At 39.4% G+C, this 17,390-nt stretch overlaps 1 protein-coding gene across 2 annotated transcripts in view; it reads left to right on the top strand.

Moving 5' to 3' along the window:
• Nucleotides 1–17,114, top strand: part of Rnls (renalase, FAD dependent amine oxidase) — a 256,513-nt gene extending 239,399 nt beyond the window's left edge. For both annotated transcript variants that reach the window (XM_076562397.1, XM_076562394.1), the window contains one exon: nucleotides 16,408–17,114. In XM_076562397.1, coding sequence (XP_076418512.1) covers nucleotides 16,408–16,560 — 153 coding nt within the window. In that variant the 3' untranslated portion in view covers nucleotides 16,561–17,114. The remainder of the gene's footprint in view (nucleotides 1–16,407) is intronic.
• Nucleotides 17,115–17,390: the final 276 nt, after the last annotated feature.

Below are 17,390 nucleotides of genomic sequence, written 5' to 3'. Positions count from 1 at the left end.
AGACACCACTTGCATAAGATCCCTTGGTTTTCTCTTTATACCCTTGACTCTTAATCATCCACAGAAACATCCCAACATGTAGGCTCATCTTCTCTCCACTTTTCCTCACCCTTCCATTCACATTCCTGCTTTTGACACTGACCTACTCAGACAAGGAAGGATTTGCCCATTTACATGGAAAACCCCTTGTTAGAAGGCATAGGAGAGAAAAGAGGAACTATGGACTACTGCAATGCTAGAGTTTTCCTTACAGATTAGATTTGGAGGTGCCAAGGCAGTGCACACAGAATTACATTATTCTCTCATAGGGATAATTTCTTGTAAGTGAATGTGTCTGCTTTCAAGACTGAACTGGCAGGAAGCAATCCATGTTTTTCTTTCGCTTTCATTTTCTATTGTTTTCTTCAGTAAGTTGAAATTGCCAGGTGGTATCATCTCATAAGGACTGGGGTTTTGTGTTTGTTTGTTTGTTTCCTTCAGAGTAGTCAGTTACCTTGACAAGCTACACCCCCTTTTCAACCAGACTTGGCCTTTCTAGTGTCAGCATTCCATTTCTATAACAAAATGTGACACGTAATCACTTATAAAGAGAAAAGATTTCCTTTTACAGCTGTGGGGAGTCCACTCAAGATTGGTTAGTTTTACTGTTTGGATTGTGACAGGAGCCTGTGTCAGAACATAACCACTCAATCCAAGAAAGAGCCAAGGTGACAAGGAGGACAGGGCTGGGGACCCATAACCCTCGTCAACAGCACGTCTCTGGTCACCTGAGGACCTTCCTCTTGCCCTCACAGATTAAAGCCTGCCACTTCCCAATGAGACCACTCTGAGGCTCTGAGGCTTAATCCTCTAACACATGAGTCTTTGGGGGACATTTACAATCCAGTCTATCACACTTTGCAAGCCTCTTATCTGTTGAATCAACTCTCTGAAATTAGACATTGTATTTGGTATTTTAAAAACAACAAAAGTCATTTGATCTTTTTAATGAAGTAGATTGTCAACTTGATAATTTTATTAAATTTTTAAGTAAAACCTATAGCTGATCTTTATCCAACTGTTTTAATGAAACTCATAAGCTAATTTTGAAAGCAATTTAAATTTATCACCCATGAAAGACACTATCTAGTACAGATCACAGATAGCAATATGTAGCTTTCTAGCATGAGTGCTCTGAAAGATAATTGTCAGTTTTATTTATCAAAGCATATTATGTGTTTCTTTCCATAATAAAATCACTTTCTTTTAATTAGTCTGTCACTTGTATTGTGACTTTTCTTCTACACATGTGCTTTATGATTCCTAGATTTTTAATAATGTGTTATAATTATGATCTTGAAACTCTGAAGTCAGAGTGACTGGGATTCTTACCTGGGTTCTGTATGTGCCTCTGGGCAAAGAGATTGCAACTCTAAGTCCTCACTGGTGAAAAACAACAGCTAAACCTACCCTGTAAATTATAGTTAGGGTGAACATAGAGAATACCATAAAACATGTAGCACAGACACTGCACAGAGCAGCTTTTCATCACCACTACTACCCAAAGTAAGTGCAGGAGGAGGGGCCGTGCAGGGGCTGTGGAAATGTTATCCTTACCTCTCAGCACACCCCACTTTTCCTTTTATTTTTTAACTCTTCTCTTTTGAGAACTTCTCTCTTCTCATTTCATATACATAAATAGTTCCAAAATATGATGTTTAAGAATGGATTTGATGCCAAAGGCTTTGGCATTTAGCCATGGCCTACAAGGAAGTGTTGGACAGCATCAGAATAGGACAAACGAGAGCAGTAGAATGTTGTCTTCATTAGTGTGTCTTTTTTTTTTTTTTAAGCTTGAAAATTTCCCTGCTTTTTGCCATTCTCCTAAACTAACTTGTACATTTTTGGTATTTGATAATTTAACACATGTGCCCTGAACCAACATTGCCTGGCATAAAGTTATGGCCACAGAGCACTCTTGCTTACATACCATATGTCCATAGACCTTTAGCATATTGGGAGAGGTAGACTATGGTATGAGCCAATCTAGCAACAACAGGAAGCCTGGCAAGTGTCATTTTTAAATGCACCATTGAATCATCTCCCACATAACTGGCCATTTACCTCCGTTCCTACGACAGAACATGTGATGATATCATTCGGAGAAGTCTCATCCTTGATTTAGAAATGTACAGTCACAGTTTAATTGAAGTTTATGCAGTTAAATATCTCTTTTTACAAAATTCCATAATGTATGAACTATTAAATGTTTGAACACATGTACATTTAGTGAAGTCATTTTCCTCCTCAGGCACTACTGAGACTCACCCTGCCATTTAGTCATTATCACACTTACTCAAAATAGCTAAATTATTTTAAATGATGATACTTAATAGAAAATGTTTTAAATGTCTAATGAGAAGAAAATGTCATATATTACATATATTCATATTCATCTGAACCCAATATTAAAACTAGATGGTGGATGCTATTGCGTGGGTATGGACGCACTAGAAGTAGCTGCTGTTCCAGCAGTATTTCTTGAAAATTAAGTCTACTTAACCTATTTAAAGTAAATATCAGTGTTATGCTATAAAACTAACAAGTTCAGTTGATAAAACCTATTTATACTACATTAGGAATTGATAGTATATATTCATGTTTTCATCAACACACATTTGTTGAACTCTGACTATGTGTAACACATTGTACTGGATTTAGAGTCATCTCTCATCCTTTTGGGACTTTCCATGTAGTCAATCAGAAAGGGTGACCACTGAGCATACAGTCATAGTGAAGTACGGTGTGACACAAAAAATACACAGAGTGCTATTTGGAAGCACAGAGCAGACTTGGGGAAGAAACCATAAGAAAACCATAAGCTTCTTAAACCATTTCAGCTGTGTATTCCAGAATGTGGAAGTCTGTAGCTGTGTACATCTTTCACACCTGAATAACCTGAATAATAATTAATAATTTATATTAATTACAAACTATGGTCTATGGCTCAGGCTTCTTGCTAGCTAGCTCTTTCATCTTAAATTAACCCATTTCTATTAATCTATATTTTGCCATGTGGCCGTGGTGTTACCAGTCTGCTGGCATCTTGCTCCTTGGGTGGTTGGATAGCACCTGCCCCTGACTCTGCCCTTCTTCCTGTATCTTTGCTTGGATTTCCCGCCTGGCTATAACCTGTCTTGCCATAGGCCAGAGCAGCTTCTTTATTAACTGGTGGTAACAACACATATTCACAGCTTACAGAAAGACCATCCCACAGCAGAAGTCAGACTGGAAAAGACCATGATAGTAGCAGTGTTTCAACAATACATGAAATTTTTGAGAGAGAAAGGGAGAGGGGAGAGAGAGGGAGGGAGGGAGGCTGAGAAGGAGGATGGAAGGGAGAGGGAAAGGGAGGGGAGAAATAGACAGTGAGATATATGAGTGTCTGTCTGTCTGTCCCCTCAATCTTCCCTCCATTCCTTTCCTACTTCCTCCCTCTCCCTCCATACTTCCCCTTCATTTCTTTCCCCTCCCTCCTTCCCCCTGTATCCCTTCCCCCTCCCTTCCCAATTTATTAGTCCCTTCCCTGGTGTAAGTCACAGAGATCTGTCTATAACTCAATCCCTCCTTTCCCTGCTCTAAGAGACTTAGATTCTTCTCTATAGTATAGGTGAGTTAAGGATTGGAGAACTCCTGGACCATAGAGTTCTAGGAAGTAAAAAAAAAAAAAAAAACTAGAATTCAGACACAGTCCCATTTAAAGGCTAGTCCTTTTCTATGGTTTTTTAACTGCTGGCAATTTTTGAGTTTTAGTATTTCCCCAATGGTGACATATTGCCATCCCATTCTTCCCTTCCTAGAATAAATCATATTAGCATTTATATTTCGATTTTAGACCGTCCCCATATACTGTTCCCATCTGATTTTCACATCAGTCTTGATATCAGGAAGTAAATATTATCTCTGCTTTAAATGAGAAAAGTCAGGTTTCTGATGCCTAGAGTGATATAACTAGTTAGCAATGAAACAGAAACCAGAGCACTTCACTTTAGACTCAGAAGCCCATGTTTCACATCCTCTCAAGAATGAGCTGAAGGGCCGGGCATTGGTGGCGCACACCTTTAATCCCAGCACTCGGGAGGCAGAGCCAGGCAGATCGAGGCCAGCCTGGGCTACCAAGTGAGCTCCAGGAAAGGAGCAAAGCTACACAGAGAAACCCTGTCTCAAAATAAAAAAAAAAAAAAAAAGAATGAGCTGAAAATGGACCAGAGACCTAAACATACAACCTTTAGCTATAAATTTTTTAGCTGAAAACATAGGGGAAAAATATGTATGACCTTGGGTGTCATAAGCATTTTTAGATAGAATGGGAAAAGCAAAAACTACTAAAAAAGAAAATGATAAATTATATCTAATATATATTAAAAACAGTATCTTTGAAAGACACCCTAAGAAGAATGAAAAGACAACTGCAGAAAAAAAAAGAAAATGTTGGGAAAGCATATATCTGATAAATGATTAGTATCCTAAATGTACAGGGAATTCTCACAAATCAATAATTTAAAAAACAAACAAGAAAAACGAAAATGCAAATGACTCAATTACTTGAAAATGAGCAAAAGATTTGAAGAATATGACACTAAATCCGATACTGAGATTTAATCATTGGGTCATGAGAATTTTACTCAAGAACTATCCACACATTGTTGAAAGAAACGAACAATGACCTAAATAAACCAAAAGATGCCATGAATTGAAAGACGATTAGACCTGTCAGAGACACTGATACCCAAAGGGATGCTCAGATCAACTGCTCTCTGTGTCCAGATCCTGCTTCCCTGTGCAGAAATGAAAAACCCAATTTAAGAGGCTAGGAAGACAGTTCAGAGGTGAAGAGTGGGTGGTGCTTTTGCAGAGGACCCCAGTCTGGTAGCTCACAGCCACCTGTGTTTCCAACTTAGGGAAACCAGTGTCTCTGGTCTCTGCCAGCACCGTACTTACATGCATGTATCCACAGATTCACACACACACACACACACACACACACACACACACACACACACACACAACACGTACACACAAGCACACAGCACGCGAAATTAAGAATAAAATATTGTATTTAGAAAACTGATTCAATATTTTTAAATAGAATTTCAAGTCTTCCTTAAAGAGCCGAAAACAATCTTTTAAAAGAAGAGCTAAATTGGAAGACTCACACCTTTCAGCTTCAAAACTACTACAAAGCTGCAGTTGTCAATTTAAAGTGGGACGGACATAGGATGGGCACCATTGACAAGACAAGTGGCAGTCCCGATCAGCTGATTTCTGACAGTGCTCCTAGGTCCATTAAACGGAGACAAAAATAAAATAGTCCCACCAGCAGGGGCACTGAAGCCACTGTACCTCCATAGACAAGAGGATGAGGCTGAGTCTGCTTCATACACCATACCCAAGTCTAAACCAAATGGAAAACACAAACTGCAATATAAAATTCCTAGAAAAAAAAAAGGGGGGGCAAATCTGCATGACCTTATATTTGACAGTTTTGTAAATATTACATACAGAGGGGGGGGGAGGAAGGGAGGGAGGGAGGGAGGGAGGGAGGGAGGGAGGGAGGGAAGGAGGAAGAATAAAAGAAAAAATACAGTTGTAACTACCTCAGAATTCAAACCTTTGTTCAAGGATTATCAGGAGAGTAAAAAGAGACTAGAGAGATGGCTCAGCAGATAAGAGCTCTGGCTGGCCAGAGCACTGTCTGATCTTCAAGAGGACCGGGGTTCAACTCCCTTCACCCTCATGATGGCTCATCACCATTTGCACTTCCAGTTCTAGGGGATCTGACACCCTCTTCTGGCCTCCACATTTACCAGGCATTTACACTATTCACAGCTGTCCATGCAGGCAAAACACCCATAACCTAAAAGGAAATAATAATTTGTAAAAGAAAATAAGAGGACAAAATGAGAGAAAAGATTGATGGGTCACATATCCAATAAGAATATACATGGAGGCTATGTAAAGAACTCAATCCTACAACTCAACCTGGGGAAAAGCCCAATTTAAAAGTGAACAAAAGACCTGCATGGACATGATGCAAATGAAATACAGATGATTACATAAAAATGTACTCAACATCGTTATTCATTAGGCAAGTGTACAGCAAGACCAGATAAACCATAAACTTACACCCATTAGGGCTATAAATTTATTAGCATATGTTAATTATTTAAAATAATATTTTTCATTGAGGATGGCCATAATTTTTTTAAAATACAAAACAATGAGTATTTGTGAGGATATGGGGAAGTGAAGTGCTTGCACTTTTCTGTAAGGAACATGCAATAGTTCAACTACTTAGGAAAACAGCTGGTGACTCCTTAATAAGTTAAACATGGAAGTAAATTAAGATCATGTCATACCACTCACAGTTAGCTGTAAACACAGAAGAGTCAACAGAATGTATTCAGATGTTCTTGCCAGAAGTGTTCAAAATACCTGAATTTATAAACAGCCCAAATGTTCATCAGCTGATGGAATGTAGCATCTTCATACACTGAACTACAATTCAGGCATAAAAATTGATTAACTACTGATAGATGATATCTCATGAAAGCATCATGCTAAATGGAAGAAACCAATCACAAAGGTCCTATCTCAGATAGTTCCATTTATGTGACATCTCCATCACAGACAGATCCAGACACAGCACTGAATATATATTCCAGTACAGGCCACATATTCAGAAGTAGTTGACCAACACAGAATGGACCCCACAGTTTTTTGTGTTCTTTTATTTGGTTACAGTTTGGTAGTTTTTTGTTTTTGTTCTGTTTCATTTTGTTTTTCTGTTTGGGTATTGTTGATTTTTTTGTTTGTTTGTTTGTTTCTTCTTTCTCCTCCTCCTCCTCCTCCTCCTCCTCCTCCTCCTCCTCCTCCTCCTCCTTCTTTTTCTTCTTCCTTCTTCCTCTGGCTCTTCCTCTTCTTCTTCCTTCTTTTTCATCTTCTCCTTCTCTCCCTCCTCCTCTTCATCTTCCTCCTCCTTGATTTGAGGGGTTTGGCTGTTGTATTGAGTTCTTGTTGATCTTTTGAGAGAGAACTTAAAGTTGAGTAGGGATGGAGGGAGAAGTTCTGAAAGGACTTTGGGGAGTGGAAGAATATAAACAAAGTATATTTAATTTAAAAAAGTGTTTTAAATAATAAAAATACAATGGGAAAACCAGGCATGGTGGTACATGCCTTTAATCCCAACACTCAAGAGACAGAAGTAGGTGGATCTCTATGATTTTGAAGCAGCCTGATCTACAGAGTTCCAGGACAACCAGAGCCTGTCTCAAAATATATTTTTTTCTTAAAATGTTAACAAAAAAGAAAAATGCTTTTTAAAAAAAGGAAGTAAGTGGATTAGTGTATGCCAGTCGATGTACCTAATAGTGAGTTTTATGTTGTTTACCACATACAAATAAGGATAAATGGAAAGTAAGCTCATACACACACACACACACACACACACACACACACACACACACACACACGCACTCACGCATGCACACACGCACTCATACACACACACACAATGCTGAACATCAGAACATCATTGGCTATTAGGGACATGCAGTATAAAACTTCAATAAGAAACTATTGCTAATCTGAAAAATGGCTCATATAAAAAAGTTCTGAAACTGGCACATTCTGGAACTGATGTGAAGGAACTAGGACTCTGGCATGTCACTGTGGAAAACAGGGTACCACATCTTCCCTGAGAAACAAGTTGTACCATCTTGCAAAGTTAAATATATGCTTACCTTGTGAGCCAATGAATCCACTCTTAGAAATGAGTATATGCACATCAAAAACACCTTCCAGTGAACATTCCAGCTTTATTAATAATTTCCCAAGCTAGAAATAACCCAAATATTCATTACCTAAAAGTAGATAGAAATTTATTGTTTATTTATAAATGAAAAATTACTCAGTATTAAAAACTTTTAATAATGTGAGTGAATCTCAGAAGCATTAATCTAAATGGATGAAGTCAGATTCAAAGTCTGCTTATATGGCTCTCAAGTAAAGAAAAATGTATAGTGACAAATGATCACAGGAGGGAATTACCCATGAAGGAGCATGAGGGAATACGGTGCACAGATTGAAATGGTCTCCATATTACTCATTATGATGGTTATGTGACTGTGGACATTGCCAAAGTTACAGAATAGTCCATGTATCAAGAATGTTTTTACTGCATTTAATTTTAACTTCAACTAAGCTGACATTAAAACTACCTGTGCCTTTTATAATCCATGATTGTCTCTCTTTAGAGCACAAAGTTGACCCTTTTATTTTCATGGTATTAAAAGTAGAAGGCAGGTCATTTCAATAACCCAAAATCCTTTTTCGACTTAATCTCATATTTCAGATAAAAAGCTCCTAGGTCCATTCAACATGAATAAGAACCAGAAAGAAATGTCAAGGGCTAGACTTCAGGGTCATCAAGAAGAATAGATGGAGAATGGGAGATGGGATGCAGAAGGGCTGGATGAGTGAAGAATTACGTTAAGTTAAGATCAAGTTAAACATGGGAGAGTGCTGAGTTGGGAGCAACAGTTTTTCATTTTACCTCTGGATTCACCACTGCAAGCATTTTTGCCTCTATGCATTCTACAAGCTCAAACAATCAGATTCACTAGGAAACTGCTGTAGAGCACTTATATTCAGATGAAAATAAAATCTATCCGCCCTCTCACCTATCATAGTACACAGCAGCACCTGGGAACTAGGCAAATATCTGAATAATTAATGAGTTAATACACTAAAAGTTGCTGAAGGGCAGAGCAATTTTCCACTAAATTAAAAATTCTAAAGGGACATGTGTTGTGACTATTGTGTTGTCTGTTCTAACTGAGACAGGGCTGGAGGAAGCCATATGTTGTTCTTTATTGTGTTCTTGTTCTGAATAAAGTCTATCCAAATAGGCTGCTCCAATGCTTTCAGAACTTTAAAAGAGACCCAATATAGACCTCAGCAATCAAACTCACAATGTCAGCAAAGTGTGTCCTTTGCAGTCTGAGATCCCTGAAGCTGCTCTGTGGATCCTATCATTGATTTGTGGCACATTCATCCTGCATCTGCCCAATGGTTTATTAAAATTGGATACACAAATACCAATAAAGTGAACAGCCCCACTGAGAGTTGACCAAACCACATCATTTTCTCCCACACTGAGGACATATTGTAGCCAGTAGTAATTTTACAGCAGCTCTCTGTCATACTAGACACAAGGCTTTACAGCCAAGCATCCATAATATAGTAAGACTTTCCCTAAAGGACAACAAAGAAATGGGCTTATGAAATCACCATTAAAAATAATAGAGCATTGAAGAGGTGAGTAGAACAGAGGAAAGAGGAGGTGACAAACAGAACACAGATGGCCCAATTAAATTTTACCTTCTCCGCGGGAAGGTACCCGTGTGTAGATTAAGCTCTTTATGAATATTAAATTCTGCAACATGAGATGAGGTGGCACTGGGATCCTTAGAAATCACTAGTCAGATGTGGTAAATCATTCAAAAAAATAGATTTTAAAATGGACAAAAAGGTATAATGAATGCCCCAATTTGTCATTATTTTTCCAGTTCTGAATCACTTTTCCATAGTATTAAGTATGTGGTTGACAGATAATTTTAACACTATTCTTAGTGATATAGTGATATAGAAACATATAACAGATATATGCTCTGTGTGTATATTGTTCCTGTTATGACACAAAACATAAACATATAGAGAATTTTTAAGAAAGAATTTTTAAAGGCATGGGCATTGAATGGCTAAGTCACCCAGAAAAAAGTGATCTCTGTACACTCTGATGCCTGTAGCTTCAAAGAAGCTTGTATCATGTGTGTCCTCTCTAAAACACGACTGAAAGTCTTTGACTTCACTGAAGTGTAGTTACAGTGTGGTAATAGTATGAACTATTAGGTTCCCCAGCTTTTGAAATTAAGGTGAATGTGTTTACATCCCAAAAGACACACAAACTGTTAGTTAGCTTTGTGGTTCTGTGGCAATATACCTGTGAAGAAAACCTTTCTAGGGAAATATTTGTATTTGTCTAATGATTTGAGAAGCATCAATTCATGGTCATCTGAATGAGGTAATGCTTCATGGTAGGAAGGCCACAGAAAAGGTAAACTGTCACTTCATGGCTACTGAGAAGCACAAGAGGGGTCAAAGTTAAAACATCCCTAGTGACCTAACTTCTTCCTACAGGCCCATCTTGTAATAGTTACTCCACCACAGGCTGGGAACAAGTCTTTAAGACATGGGCCATCATGGTACCCTACTCTGATATCATGGCCTGGGTTTACATTCACATTTCCGAATGCTAGAAAAGGCAAGGAACTGTGAAAATGTGTCCATCAGTCCCATCCATCTGAGCCTTCAGAGCTTTGCATTACTGCCAGTGTGGCCAATAACACACACACACACACACACACACACACACACACACACACACACACACACACACGATGGAGGAAATGCAGGGCAAGGATATTAGTAGCGAAATTTACCACAGGCAAGTCAATGTACGACTAGGAGACACTACAGCTTCCCTGAATTCAGGTGAAATTTAAGGTTCACCCTGAATGGGTTCGCCAGAACGAATAGTTTTTTTTAAGATACAATATTCCTATTAAAGTCACAAATGAGCACTTGGACATCTCTGCTATCAAGACTCATGCAAACTCAGGGAAATTGAAGTGAGCCACTGGAATGTAATATAAGAATATGGGGCCAGGGGGCGGTGCCACATGCCTTTAATCCAAGCATTTGGGAGGCAAAGGCAGGCAGATCTTTGTGAGTTTGAGGCCAGCCTGGTCTACAGAGCTAGTCCCAGGACAGCTAGGGCATTACACAGAGAAACCCTGTCTCAACAAAACAAACAAACAAACAAAACAAAACAAAAAACAAACAAAGAATATGGTAAAAATTATCCAATCTCTTACATGGCTAATTTTTTTGTATGAATTAGCTCATCCTATATTCCCTCCATTATCCATGAATTGGCCTTGCTAAGACGTCCAATGAATGCCTGAAATTGAAAATAGCAATCCACCCTATGTATATTCTGTTTTTTCCTGTACCTGTGTAGTAGTGTTAAAGTTTATTTATAACTTAGACACAACAGAAGATTACCAGTAAATAAAGCAAAATAAGACAACTAAAATAACATACTGTAATAAAAATTCTATGAAGAACTGCCATGAGTCAGTTCATACATATAGCATGGATATGTTAGACAATTGATTGACATTCTGGACAGAGGAGTGGATGCATGAGAGCTTGTCAGGCTGCTCAAAGCAGCGTGTCCCTTTAGATGTATAAATTGTTCGGTTCTGAAGTATCATTTATCTTCAGTTACACATGGCAAAGGAACTGTGGAAGCCAACTGTCATTGGTGGAAGGACTCATGTTTACACAGTACTATCCTGGATATCTGCTGGGGATCTTGATATGCATCCCCTGTGGATAAGGAGGACTGCTGCCTTCAGAAACATGTTGAGGGATCCATACAGGTTTCAGATACATTGTTTATGTTTTGAAGTAATTGACACATGCTTTTTCACAATGAAAAATAAAGCTTTGAAAACTGTGAAGTATTATATAGAAAAAAACTGAAAATTCTATAGAAATGCCTTCCTTTTGTGCAAACAGTAATTTTTTCAAAGACCTCCAGAATTGTAGGAATTTCAACCATAACAGCTTCTTCCACAAAGGTGCAAGCATAGATGATTAAACCATAAAGACACTTCCTCTGAACCAAAATGGTGGATTGATGAAAAAAGCCTACATCCCAGATCATAGTTTTTAATTTATATTAAAATCATCTCTTAGAAGCTGTATCACAAAGGACCAGCACAAAGTGTAAGGCTTGGCAGCCGAGAACGAATCACCACAGCTGTATGTGGAGGCCGGGACAGCAGGGCTGCTAATAGCTTTACAGTGATACTCATGGTTTTGTTAGTTCCTGACTCCAAGCTAACATCTTCTAACATCATCCGAGTCATCTTCTCCGACTCTGTTTTTCCCATAATTTCTGATCTTTATATATGTGGTCCTGCAGAGCTACACCCGCAGACAAAGCTTTCTTTCCAAATACATTTAGAGCCCTGGTATGACATTCTATGGAAGGCAGGATCTTAGGAGACTTTAGAGAAAGAATTGTAATTGAATTTGTAACATAGAGGAAGTGACCCTGCTCCAATCCTTTCTCTTCACATTGAAAGGTCTCTAGTTTGGAGAAAAGCGGGACATGAGGCTATCTATCCTAGCTTTAGTGGAAAGAGAAAAAAAAAAAAAGCAAAGAATAATGAATTCACACATTTCTTCTTACATCTGTTCTTTAGTCTTCCGGTTTATGGTTGGTGTATAGGATCCTAACCATGCCAGCTGCAATCAACTGGTAGTGGCTGCCTGGAGCATTGAAGCAAAGGTGGTGCAGCCACTTCCGCTCGGTGCAAACGAATACCACGATTGATTAGTGATGTCTGTCAGGAGTTCCTGTACATGTCACCCTGAGGCACTGTGGCACTGTTGGAGAAGGCTGGATTCATCACCTTTCCTTTACCTTTGTAGATAAAGAAGTCAATTCTCTGATTAGCAGCTATTCCTGTCAGTTCTACATGATGCTGTTTATTTAGATGGACTGAGAAAATGAAGAGCTTGAACCAGTATGGCTGGATGTATTAAAATCCAGACAATGAGATGCTGATGCTGTAGCCCTGTCTCAAGAGTCCTGCCACTCCTTTATTATCTTTTTACTCATGGGCTTTTACTACTTATTATGTATTTCACCATATCTCCTCTCTTAATCTATTTCATATGTCTTATTTAACCCATTATAAGATACCAGCAAGGAGCAAGGAGACAATCAAGATGTGGGTTTCATACATGTGAACTTGGTTATTTTCTCGTTAAAGTGGGCAGCCCCTGAACCACAAATTATTTAATTATTTAAGCAGTCTGGCCGCCGTCTGGAAACTTTTGTTCCACTGAAAAGAAATTCCAGTTAAACTCTTTTTCTGTAATGTGTGATCTGAACTTGCAGAGGGGATGTCAGTGGCTCAAAGGGAAACCCCAACAGAACTCAATAATGCACTCTTACAAGAAAACCATGACACCCATGTTCTAGACAGTACTGAGAGAGGATGGATGGTGTGGGGAAGAACATGAATGTCGGGGGTCAGCGGCTCTGTGTCATCAGTGAAGTCAAATCCTGACTATGAATGAGTCTCAGGAAAGACTTACTCAGTATATTTCCTTATTAACTTCTTTATGTTTACAAAAGATGTATTTATAGTTATGATTAAAATAATGTGTGCGAGCGAGTATGTGTGTGTGTGTGTGTGTGTGTGTGTGTGTGTATTATGTCTTAGGGTTTCTATTGATGTGGTAAAATACCATGACTAAAAGCAACTTTCAGAGGAAAGGATTTGTTTCATCTTATACTTCCAGGTAACAGTCTATGGCTGAGGGGTGTCAGGGCAGGGGTCAAGCGGGGAAGGAACTGAAGCAGAAGCCATGGAGGGTCACTGTTTCTTGGCTTGTTCAGCCTGCTTTCTTATATCCCAGGACCACTTGCCCAGGGCTGGTACCATGCACATGTGCTGGGCCCTCCCACATCAATCACCTAGTAAGAAAACATGCTACTGACCTCCCTACAGACCAATCTTATCGAGACATTTTCTCAGTTAAGATTCCTTCTTCCCAGGTATGTCAAGGTTTGTCAAGTTAACAAAACCCAGTACACTGTGTATAATTTACAAACAAAGCATTATAAGTAGTTACTTGGCTTTATGCATCTAGGAAATTCACACACGGGATGGAGATAACTCATTGGTCCACATCAGTATAGACAGCATATGAAGAGTAGACACACACATGAAATCCCCGCTTGTGGTGGCTTTAGTACCTTCCAGTTGCCATCTTCCTAATGAGCCTGCACACTCTTAAACTTACAAATAATAAGCAGAAGGGAGCTTTAGGGGAAATGTTCTGCTCAGTTGTTAGCTGGTAATTCATCAGTGCCATATAATTTAATTTACTCAATAGTAAATGCCAGATGCCAGATCACATGGCTGAAAAAGTGGGCCACTGATTAGCCAGCCTGCAGTTTGGATGAAATCAATCCCATTGCATCGAAGGCGGAATCACCCATTCTGCAATTACCCAGTGAGGAAAATATGAAAGCGTGGAGTGTGTTTTGGCAAGTGTCTTCAGCCATGTGAAGCAAAGAGTCCTGCAAGAGAGGATCTTGTCATTGTCAAAACCGCAGTCTCTCACAATAACACAGCCCTTGGCTGTGCCTCCAGCCACAGGCAGGAACCACATCTCAATAGTTGTATTTAAAGTATATATCAGGGCTGAAGCAGCCCTGTGGAAATTCAGGTTTCTCTGGTTCACATGTATGACATAGCTGAACAGAAAGAAAGAACGCTTGCCTGCTCTGGGTGGCTAATGTAATACTCCTGTAAACTTAGATGGACTCGATGTATACATTCAAAGCAGAAAAGGCAAAGTGGTTTTTTTTTCCCTAGGTGATTTAACTCCACCTGCAGAATAAAATGAAAGCTCTCAAGTCTTTCTCATAATGGAGAACCATCATAACAGAGAGCGCCTCCCCCCCCCAACGCCCCCCCACTCCCCCCACCCCCACCCCCGCTGATCTCAGGTCCTACCATTGTTCTCTTTACCATATGCCCTGTTTCCATGCGAGCTGAGACTCCCTTCCTTTCAGACTTGAAGCATTTTGAAATTGTGAATGTTACCACCTGACTAGCTTAGACCTAAGTTAGAAGTTTCTTCCTTGTTAATGTTTCACTGACAAATCAAATAGCCCAACTTGTTAAAATCCTACCTAAGCAAAAATTGGAAGCTCTAGTTGAATACCCAAGTCTGTGCCTCTCTGCCCCCAATATTTGCTTGTTTGCTGCTCAAAGGTCTTTGTCTCAGAGGTTTCAAGATTTTCATCTGTGTGTATAGATGTTTCTATAAAGTAGCCTCCAGAAAAGTGTGATTATGAGACTGTCAGCATTGTGTTTGTATACCATAACACAGGTGTCTCAAGATCTTTACCTCTTGTTAAAGCAAAATAGAAGGGCTAGGAACAGCTTTTAGGTTTGCCTAGCATGCTGAAGACTGTGGGCTCACTTTCCAATCCTGAGGGTCAGGGGAGACAAAACATAGCATAAAAATAAGGATGTCTCTGCAAAACGAGACCTCTGAGAACAGAGCTTAGAAAGCACATGTGGAAGGGAAGCCCGTCTCCACTCATCCAACACAAGTGTTACAGGACTGTGTGCTCCTGGCTTCTTATGTGGGTGCTTGGCAATGTCAATTCAGGCTCTCATGTTTGCACAGCAAGCAGGCTTGCCAACTAAGCCATTTTCCCTCGTCACCCCTTAGAATCTTTTAAAGCAGTGGTTCTCACCCTTCCTAATGCTGAGACCCTTTAATACAGTTCTTCATGTTGTGATGACCCCCAACCATAAAATTATTTTGTTGCTACTTTATCACTGTAATTTTGCTACTGTTATGAATTGTAATATAAATATCTGATATGCAACCCCTCTGAGAGGGTCGTTAGACCCTCCTCCAAGGGGTCATGACCCACAGGTTGAGAACCAGTGTTTTAAAAGCAGAAACGTTTTGCAGAGACATTGGGTCAGGAGCTGTCTTAGTTAGGGTTAGTATTGCTGTGATGAAACACCATTACCAAAAAGCAAGTTTGGGGGGGAAAGGCTTTATTTAGCTTACACTTCCGTATCACTGTTCATCATCAAAGAAAGTCAGTGCAGGAACTCACACAGGGCAGGAACCTGGAGGAAGGAACTGATGCAGAGACCATGGAGGAGTGCTGCTCACTGGCTTGCTCCTCATGACTTCCTCAGCCTGTTTTCTTATGGAACCCAGGACCACCAGCCCAGGGATGGCACCACCCACAATGGGCTGGGTCTTACCCATCAATCACTTAATAAGAAAATGCCCTAGAAGCTTGCCTTTCTTAATTGAGGTTCCCTCCTCTCAGATGACGTCACCTTGTGTCAAGTTGACATAAAAGACATAAAATTATCGAGCACAGGAGAACAACACAGGAATTTGGAGTGGGTAAGCATTCAGACCATAGCATCTACAAATCTAGAAGTTCAATACATTTCCAGTTATTTGGTAATTAAAATTTTAAACATTTGAGAATATATATGCAAATATTTTGGCAAGAGGTAACCTTTGGGACAGTCTCTCTCTCTCTTTTTTTTTTCCATGCGTGAAATTTTAATTTCTCTAGGTAGCAAAAGCCTGGCAGGCATTGCCATGATAGTGCAGTGGCACATTGAACGTCAACTCCAATCTTTTCTTCTTCATCTTTGCTTTTTTCAGGTTACAAACTCAGCTGTCAACTGTCCTGGCCAGATGACTCTTCACGTCAACCCTTCCCTGGTGTGTGGAGGGGATGGATTTACTCAGTCCAACTTCGATGGCTGCATCGCCTCTGCCCTGAGTGTCATGGAAGCATTAAAGAATCATATTTAGTATCTATGTTCTTGTTTTCTACATTGACTTTGGAATTCTTGTTTTCACAGACCTCTGTTATTAATTATTCTGTTTTCCATTTTATGAAGAGGAATTACTTGGAAAGAATGTCTCCACTTAACTGTCATTTTTCATATGAAATATAAAAACAATGTTATAATTTTGATAGCTACCGCCCGTAGTAAAATGATAATTTCTTAAACTTTACTCCTTCCCTGCTTTTTTTTTTTTTTTTTTTTTGGTTTTTTGAGACAGGGTTTCTCTGTGTAGCTTTGCACCTTTCCTGGAACTCGCTTTGGAGACCAGGCTGGCCTCGAACTCACAGAGATCTGCCTGCCTCTGCCTCCTGAGTGCTGGGATTAAAGGTGTGCGCCACCACCGCCCGCCCAGCTTTTCTGATTTTCTATGACCAATCCTTGTTGGAGTAAAATGGTGCTTATTATGAACAAATAACCCATCCCCAGAATTATACTAAATCAAAGTTCCCATTCACAGGCCCAAACCTTTATCATCATTTTGAAAATTTCAGTCTGAATAAAGAGCAATCATTATCACGTCTCGTTTTATAACTTCACACATATCTTTGAATTGACATTTTTGCAAATTATTGAAATGCAAGGTTTCTCTAAGATGTGGAGTAATTTTTGTTTCTTTTACTTTCCAAGTTATTAAGGCTCTGGGTAGTAGGTCACATATGTCATCAGACTACAGTTTGAAGAGCAGCTTGACCCACAAAGGGACCCCCTACAGGTTGGCAGAAAATGACATGAATCATCTTCATTTTCCATGTTACACAATACTTTTTAGCCCTAAAGCAAATTCCAGTCTTC

The sequence above is a fragment of the Peromyscus maniculatus genome, chromosome 1 (genome assembly GCF_049852395.1).
Source record: "Peromyscus maniculatus bairdii isolate BWxNUB_F1_BW_parent chromosome 1, HU_Pman_BW_mat_3.1, whole genome shotgun sequence".
Lineage (NCBI taxonomy): Eukaryota > Metazoa > Chordata > Mammalia > Rodentia > Cricetidae > Peromyscus > Peromyscus maniculatus.
This window is presented reverse-complemented; position numbering and strand designations above follow the sequence as displayed.